This window comes from Oncorhynchus mykiss, chromosome 3 (genome assembly GCF_013265735.2).
Source record: "Oncorhynchus mykiss isolate Arlee chromosome 3, USDA_OmykA_1.1, whole genome shotgun sequence".
Taxonomy (NCBI): domain Eukaryota; kingdom Metazoa; phylum Chordata; class Actinopteri; order Salmoniformes; family Salmonidae; genus Oncorhynchus; species Oncorhynchus mykiss.
In genome coordinates this window covers 67,166,163-67,174,446 of record NC_048567.1, presented here as the reverse complement: position 1 = coordinate 67,174,446, position 8,284 = coordinate 67,166,163, and the positions used below count along the sequence as shown (strand labels likewise).

At 43.3% G+C, this 8,284-nt stretch overlaps 1 protein-coding gene across 1 annotated transcript; it reads right to left on the bottom strand.

The window, feature by feature from the left end:
• Positions 1 to 1,077: 1,077 nt before the first annotated feature.
• Positions 1,078 to 4,194, bottom strand: LOC110520439 (helix-loop-helix protein 2-like). The gene is made up of 2 exons (XM_021597760.2): positions 3,547 to 4,194; positions 1,078 to 2,687 (listed from the first exon to the last, which is right to left on the bottom strand). Exon 2 carries the CDS (start codon positions 2,633 to 2,635, stop codon positions 2,276 to 2,278), a length of 360 nt encoding a protein of 119 aa, XP_021453435.1. The 5' UTR covers positions 2,636 to 2,687; positions 3,547 to 4,194; the 3' UTR covers positions 1,078 to 2,275.
• Between the last annotated feature and the right edge of the window lie 4,090 nt (positions 4,195 to 8,284).

The window sequence follows — 8,284 nt, the reverse complement described above, 5'->3', positions numbered from 1 at the left end:
GAGAGAGCACACAAACAGATACTGGTTATAATGGATAGATGACAAGAATGTGAAATGGAATGAAAAGAAAATAAAAAAGAAGAAAGGATGGAATCCCTTTATGATATTTGTAATTAACATTTTGTGGTCTGTGGAAAATGTAAAGAAATGCTATTGTTTGACTATAGATGAAAATGACTTCATATAGGATACAATGTATTACTTGACTCTGATTCAGAGAGGTTGGGCTAAATGCAGTAGACATTTCAGTTGAATGCATTCAGTTGTCCAACTGATAAGTCGTCCCATTTCACTTCCCTTTCAGATATGTAGGCTGTGTGATATTTCATTTGATTCTCTCCTGGCATTTAGTTCATGCAAGCTCTCTAGCTATCCGGTTTTTACTTGATGTAGCCTATAGCCTATATATATTTGTATTGTTTAGTTGTAATGAATTACCTGGAACAAAGTAGCAGTCTGTTTCAATTGTTTTTGTTGTCTTACGAATTAGAACTACAACATGGTTCTTCTGCATTCACAAAACCGATATGAACTTCCATGGAGAAAATCTTGTTTGTTTGTAAATATTTTATGTTTTTCATGTAGTGTTTTCTGTGACGCTTTTAGGTCGAATTATTTATCAATGTTCAAATAATTAACGGTAGGCTATATAATTATTGTTAGGCATATAGCCTACAATTATTGTCATTATTATTTATTTCACGAATAAGCTCTTTGTCCAGCCAATATGCTTTCTTTTCTCTTGTCCATAATTCCCTAGTCACCTCTCCCTAAATGCGCGTGTGTGTGCGCGCGTGTGCCCGCCCGTGTCCCGGGGGACGTGGCAGACGGATGGGCCGTAATGTGGTTGTCTCGGCTCGTCTGGAGGAACACCTGCCCCGTCCGTGGGGAGAGCGTCTGTCCACCGACTACGGAGCGAAGCTCCGGCTCGGACACTGGCCCAGTGCCCCAGACCTCGCCTCTCCAATCTGGAGAAAATATGAAATACTCTGGCGTCACCCACATCGTTAGCAGATTTTTTTTTTTTCGAAATTCCACCTGAACGTCTGTCTATCTATTCAGAATGTCCATACAATACCAAACATTTAAGAATATTTTAACTTAAAAATCTGTTTATTTGATTTAACAAATTCTGTTTATATGTTTCATATCCATGGGTTACTATGAAAGGACACCCTGAAATGTTAAGCAATCTTTGGAAAGCAGGTATTGGCTACAGTAAACTATGGAGTTTTTGTCACCCAAAAAACGTTAGTCTAAAAAAAGCACGAAACCAACAAACTTCTGGACAATCGAAAAATCTAACAATTAAATTGTCAGCCTAAATCTGAGACTGTCTCACCATACTAAACGAAATATTGCAATTTCCCTTGCAACCTTTGGACTTAACAAGGATTTCACATTTTTTGGGGAAAATGTTAAACAGATCAAATCTGATAAAAACTGCAATTAAAGAGCAACAATATCCATATGCATGTGCAAACACCAGACATAAGACATGACACAATGTAAACATTAATTGACAAATAAATAACTTACTAGGCCTAATCCACAAACCAACAATGAACACAATATAACACAACTACTTTCTGTAAATAAGTGCCCAGTTATATTCTATTTTGAACATCAGTGCTGATTTCAGCACGTCTCTGCAGCTATAGGTCCTTTAAATCAGCCCTGTCCATGGAGAGAAGTTTGGCCCTGGCAGTAAAGTCTATAAGCTAACAGTACTATACCTTTCAATATTAGGAACATGGGCCTACAAGAAGTAGGACAACCCGACATTATTGCATTTTCTGATACAACAAATTTGGATTGAGGTGACTCAGCAGCAGCACTGAATAAGTCTGTGGGGAAGTCCAGAGGGACAGCAGTTTCTTTCCATCACAGCACTGTGAAAGACAGAGAGACATTAGGTCCTGTTTTATTATGTGTCCCTGGCCCAGTGGCACCACACCAGGGGACTTTGGCAGACACAATAGGCACGACAGGGCTCCGAGGCCAGATATGTGGCAACAATGTCCACCCTTCTCGGTCTCCATGGGAAGATCTCAATTACATACTCCTTGCGTCCTCTCTCCTCTCTCCTTGTCTCCTTTTCAAAACCCATTGGAGGAGACGGTCAGAGAGGAGGATCCTCTGGTTTTCTCATCAAATTAGTTTTGAGAAGGAGAAGAGAAGAAAGGAGAGAGGATGCGAAGAGTTTGCAATTGAGATCTTCCCCATGTTCAGTCTTCTCTCCTTCACTGACAGATGTCCATCCCTAACGCGTGCCCTACGCGTCCAGCACATGGTTGAGGTAGGTGATGTAGCAGATTGCCAGCCGGAGGATCTCGATCTTGGACAGCTTCTTGTCTGGCGGAAGTGTCGGGAGAAGTTTCCTCAGCTCGGCGAACCCAACGTTGAAGGCCTCAACGCGGATGCGCTCTCTCGTGGCGTGTGCGGACCGGTACTTGTCTGTGGCACGCCGCCGCCTCCTCTTCTCCTCCCTGCTGAGGGAAGGCATGGACAGAGATCGCGCCTTGCCCTGGCCTTCTGCGGGCTCCGCAGGCATGGGGGCACACTCCATCTTGATGCCGTTCAGCAGGGTCTCTGTGGGCAGCCCGGCATCTGGCTGGTCTGGACTTAGCATCATCTTCAAGCAGTCCGTTCTGTGATCAGTTTTCAGATCAAAGGTTCAACAACCCCTGTGTGAGAGATATGGGTTTAGTCTTATAACAGAGGAGAGATCAGGGGTGAGAATATGTTAGGTTTCTGTGGACAATTAGATTTTTAAAAGTGAGAGAATATTTTGGTGAGATGCATGTTCGCACTCCTGTTGTGCACTGTCCTTGGTGCTGATTCTAACAACTCACTTCATTGTCTAGGACTATTAGGCAGCTCAATTCTGATATTTTTCTGGCCAATCAGATCAGCTCTGAAAAAAATCTGATGTGAAAAGATCTGATGTGATTGGTCAAAAGACCAATTAGTGGCAAAAATATCAGAAGTGGACTGCCTGTGTAAACACAATTTTTAAAACGCCCTATGTAGTAGGGTCTATCGAAATAGCCTATTAGCCTACTACTCATAAAGTTGAGCAATTCTGGCTAGTCTGCCCATTTTAAAATTGTCTCGTCTGTCCATTTCATGGGAACAAATGTCCACAGGCTGCATTCGATTAAAACCGATAGCTGCGAACATACATCACATAACACAGCAGACATTAATTAAGACTTAATTGAAATTAATTATTGGGAGAGCTCTGAATTCACGTGAGCAGCTGACCATCTGTCTCGCGTGCTGTGTAGGCTATGAATGGATGACGCGCGTCTGAAATATGCTGATATACAAACGATATATCCTTTATGCGCGTTATATAAAGGCACAATATTTATCATGTTACTTTTAGTTTACAGGGGATAACATAAATAATTATACAACACTGGAATTATTTCCATATCAAAATAAACATCATCATTGGAAAATTGAAACAGATAGGCCTATAAAACGTTCTTATGTTCTTCCAAAAATGTTTGTTTCAATTGTAGGAATGTTTAAACTCACCTTATACATTTGTTGAACTTTATCCAAGAAGGGTGTACCGCTGAGGAGTTATTTCCACGTTAAAAACTGTGACTCTTGTTGGTTTCTCTAACGGTCAAACATTTCCAACCCTTCTCATCAACATTTCATGTTCGAGAAAAACTCAATTTGAAGGTGATGCCATCAAAGGTCTTCAAATGAGATGTTTGACTATTCAAAACTATTTTACGAGCCTATTAACTAGGCTATAACCAGGTGTTAATGTTTTCTTTCACTTTTTCGGAGCATCACTTGATTGTCTGAGGATAAAGATCTTCAGAAGTGTTGTCTCTTGACCTCTGCTATAGGAAAACAAAGAAAGTTGTCGTCAGGACAGGGTGCGCTCGTGGACAGAACGACTGCTCCTGTAGTCCGTCTGGTTTTTCCGTGATATTATGATCATATCAGATGCACTATAGTAAACTGCATGCCAGGGGCCATTCTTCTGTGAGAGGACCGATTACAGGGAAACCTTCTGCCTCATCTAGACTTGTCTCTCCTCCACACGTGCTGACCCTCTTGCGCGTGCCATATCGTGTGAGAGATAAGACGAGCCGACCCCTAATAAAGCCTCCCGCGGAGTGACGGCACAAGAAGCAATACATGTGGAATTGTATTGTCTGCTTTTCTCTTCTTACACCCTCCCTCCTTCTTTCCTCTGCAGGGATATATGGACACCAATGGTGACATATGGTAGTGTGTATTGGACAGATCCCGATTCTGGACACACACTTTAATCATTTGACTAAATGTGTTCCTGAGATGATCATGATGTCCATAAGTGACAGGACACCATCTTGATAAATCAGTTTTATTGATGTAATGCAACTGTTTGGTAATGATTTTTGTCTGTTTCTGTGCCTGGTGTGGGGGCACTGTGTGCTTAAGTTGGTGTGTGTGTTGTTGTATGCATTGTATGTATGTTTCGAACTGCTTTGCTTTATCTTGGCCAGGTCGCAGTTGTAAATGAGAACTTGTTCTCAACTGGCCTACCTTGTTAAATAAAGGTGAAATATAAACAAATAAAATGAAAAAATGTGTATCAATATGTCATCTCCAAAACACAAATCAACTCCATTACTGAATCAACCTGAAACAGCTGCTATCTTACTACCCCATCCACTCACACGTAGCTGACCACCACAGTCAAAGCAGATAGCCACCAGCCTGTTTTAGGAGCACCTTTAGTATTGAATAAGTAAAACGGTCTAATGGTCCGAGGCAGCCCAGCCTTGGTGGACATGGTCCTGGTGATGAAAAAGGCAGGTTTAACAGCTCAATACGCTCATAGACGGTCTGGGAGCACTAAAGGAGGAGAGAAGATAGGGTTTTGTCACCTCAGATGCTGTAAAACTACAGAATTACACCTGCTCTGCTATCACTGTCACTTTAATAGGCCTGGGGAGTTAATGGAGCTACTCTACAAGGTTGGTAGGGTGAGGTGGAGGAGAGATGGAGGATATATTGGAAGTCACGTGTTTCACTGAATAACCAATGAGAGACATAAACAGACCAACAGCAAGCTCAATAAACGTTACTCTATTAGAGAAAGGAACATAAGGCACCATGGTGTGGCCCCATCCCAGTCAGACTGTGTAGGGGTGTCGTGGGAATAAAGAGGCCATAGGTCCAGCAGCCATACTGCCAGAATGAACACACACTGTCACAGGGGAGGGGTGTGTGTATAGGTGTGTGTGTGTGTGGGTGTAGGTCAGAAAAAAAGTGTGTGTGTGTATATTGTGTGTGTGTGTGTGTGTATAGTGCGTGTCCCACAGTAAAACAGCTGTTTACCGTAATTGGACCTTACAGAGGGTAGAGTACTGCACCTCTCACCTTGGCTCAGAGGCCAGGGGTGAAGTAGAACAGGACCGAGCCAGACTGAGGGGTGTCATACAAGGCCATGGGTGAAGTAGAACAGGACCGAGCCAGACTGAGGGGTGTCATACAAGGCCAGGGGTGAAGTAGAACAGGACCGAGCCAGACTGAGGGGTGTCATACAAGGCCAGGGGTGAAGTAGAACAGGACCGAGCCAGACTGAGGGGTGTCATACAAGGCCAGGGGTGAAGTAGAACAGGACCGAGCCAGACTGAGGGGTGTCATACAAGGCCAGGTGTGAGGAGTGGGGAGGCTCAGTGCTATCATGTAATTAGGCTGTTTCTCTGTCAAACCAACTTCCCCCTCCCCCACACACACAGACACTGTCACCACTCATCACAGACTCACATATAAACACACTGTTTCCCTGTAACTCTACAATGCATAATATGACAACGGTACCACATGAAAACTAACTTATGAAGTCATTTACTATTAATGCTTGAAAAAGACTTGCATAACGAAGCCCAGAGGTTAGGGTTATGGGAGGAGTCATGTTGTGTACTATGAAAAGGAAGTGTCTCAGTTCCATGTTGTTATCATTTTGCAGTGCTGTAATCATGCAACAGCATATTCAGCTGTCTGTCACCCAGACCGGAAGGATAGATCACACCTATTGATTTTCTGTGGCACCTTTTGACAGGATGATGAATTGGGAATCCTTTCAACAGCTTAATTCACCTTAAACACTGAATCAATGGGGATGGATTCTACCAACTTTCAGTGGGGATGGATTCTACCAACATTCAGTGGGGATGGATTCTACCAACTTTCAGTGGGGATGGATTCTACCAACTTTCAGTGGGGATGGATTCTACCAACTTTCAGTGGGGATGGGATTCTACCAACTTTCAGTGGGGATGGATTCTACCAACTGTCAGTGGGGATGGATTCTACCAACTTGTGCTCTCTCCAGCGTGCTGTAGCCTACCAACCAGTTAGCCACCCAAACAATGGACCATTATGGGAAGCCCTCCTTGTATAGTACAACAGTAACAATATGCAACTTTATTTTCAAGTATATTTCTGTATGGATAAACCAAAGTAAGACTCTCCCCCTTCTCTTCTTCCCCTGCTCCACTCTCTCTCATTCTCTCCCTCTCTCTCTTCTGGGTACCCCAGGTCTGCTCCACTCTCTCTCATTCTCTCCCTCTCTCTCTTCTGGGTACCCCAGGTCTGCTCCACTCTCTCTCACTCTCTCCCTCTCTCTCTTCTGGGTACCCCAGGTCTGCTCCACTCTCTCTCATTCTCTCCCTCTCTCTCTCATTCTCTCCCTCTCTCTCTTCTGGGTACCCCAGGTCTGCTCCACTCTCTCTCATTATCTCCCTCTCTCTCTTCTGGGTACCCCAGGTCTGCTCTAGCCTGGAAACCATCTGTTCCATCATGTAAAAGGATTGAGGGAGCCCCAAACCTTATCTCTCATCTGTCTGTGTGTGTGGAACCAAGTCAATCTGTGGCCCTTAAAATATGGGTCCTTCCTAGGGACATTTTATGAGAGTTGTTATTTTCTGTTTCACTGTTGGTTCGTCAAAAAGAGTGTGGAATCAGTTGTTTGGAATGGTAATTTATATTGAGTATTTATCTAGAAACCACCTTGCTGTTTTGTGATAGGTGGAATGTGGGTTAATTTAAAAAGAGAACAGGAAGTAGCTGAGTTCCTGCATGACTGTATCTGTGTGCAGTTGATGGTTAAATCTACAAAATAGTGATCAGTCTCCATCCCAGTTTATGTCCTCTGTAGAGTCATCCATCCACCATTGAAAGAACCCTCAAACTACATATGTGCCATTGTGGAACCAAATCAAATATTCAAGTGTGTGCGTGTGTGTGCGTGCGTGCGTGTGTGTGCTCTCCCTGTCTCCCTTGAGTCTACGGTGTTTGAGGACCATCTGTTACTTTGTATTAAGCCTTCTTTTTCCTTCATTTCACCATTCCTTCTCTTTCATCCCTCTCATCTTCCCTCTCTTCCTCCCTACAGTGTTTTCTTGTCCAAGGTATCGCCAAGGTCTGTATCGCCAAGGTTTTGAAGCCGTCCCATTTCTCTCACTCATATTCTGACTGTTTGCTTGTCTCTGTATCTTTCATTGTTTGAGTGGAGACCCTCATCCACTGCAGATGGTGAAGTACCATGATTGACCAACATGCAGAGTGAAACTCAGTTCAATTCTCTGTTCTCTGTTTTCTCTCTCTCTCTCTGTCTGGTTGCCATCTGCTGTCATCTTTTGTTTCTGGTGGTCTGGAATCAGAAGGCATCTAATCGATCACCTTTGTAACCATGGCTACTGGAAGACAGGAGAGGAAGGGCATGAGGAGTAAGGGAGGAAGGGCATGAGGAGTAAGGGAGGGAAGGAAGGAAAAAACAGGAAAAAACAAGGGATGGAGTGAGAATTCCATTGCTTCACACACACACACACACACACACACACACACACACACACACAGTGTGTGCGCAAAAAGACAAAATATGTAATAGTTAAAGAAAATTATAATAATAATTCATTTTTGCTGCATGTGTGTTGAAAATAATTTGGGTAATAATTCATCCCCTGCTTTTTGGTTCATGCTGAGACTGAGACTGAGCTCAGGAAAGGTGCCTGCAGAAATCAATACAAATTATTCCAAGGCTTTCCATGTTATATTGATCCGATTCGGAATGTAGTTTTACAGGCAGAGGTATTTTATTTATGGACTAATACTAGCCCAACTGTATGGCTGCTAGATGTCACAGACATACACACATTGTGTGTGTGTGTGTGTGTGTGTGTGTGAGTGTGTGTGTGTGTGTGCGTGTCCCCACAAACTTCCCTTCAGTCATCTCCTCTCACCTGAAGCAACATTCCCCACC

Coding starts and splice junctions, on each gene's coding strand:
- LOC110520439 (XM_021597760.2), bottom strand. CDS start 2,635: ATGATGCTAAGTCCAGACCAGCCAGATGCCGGGCTGCCCACAGAGACC.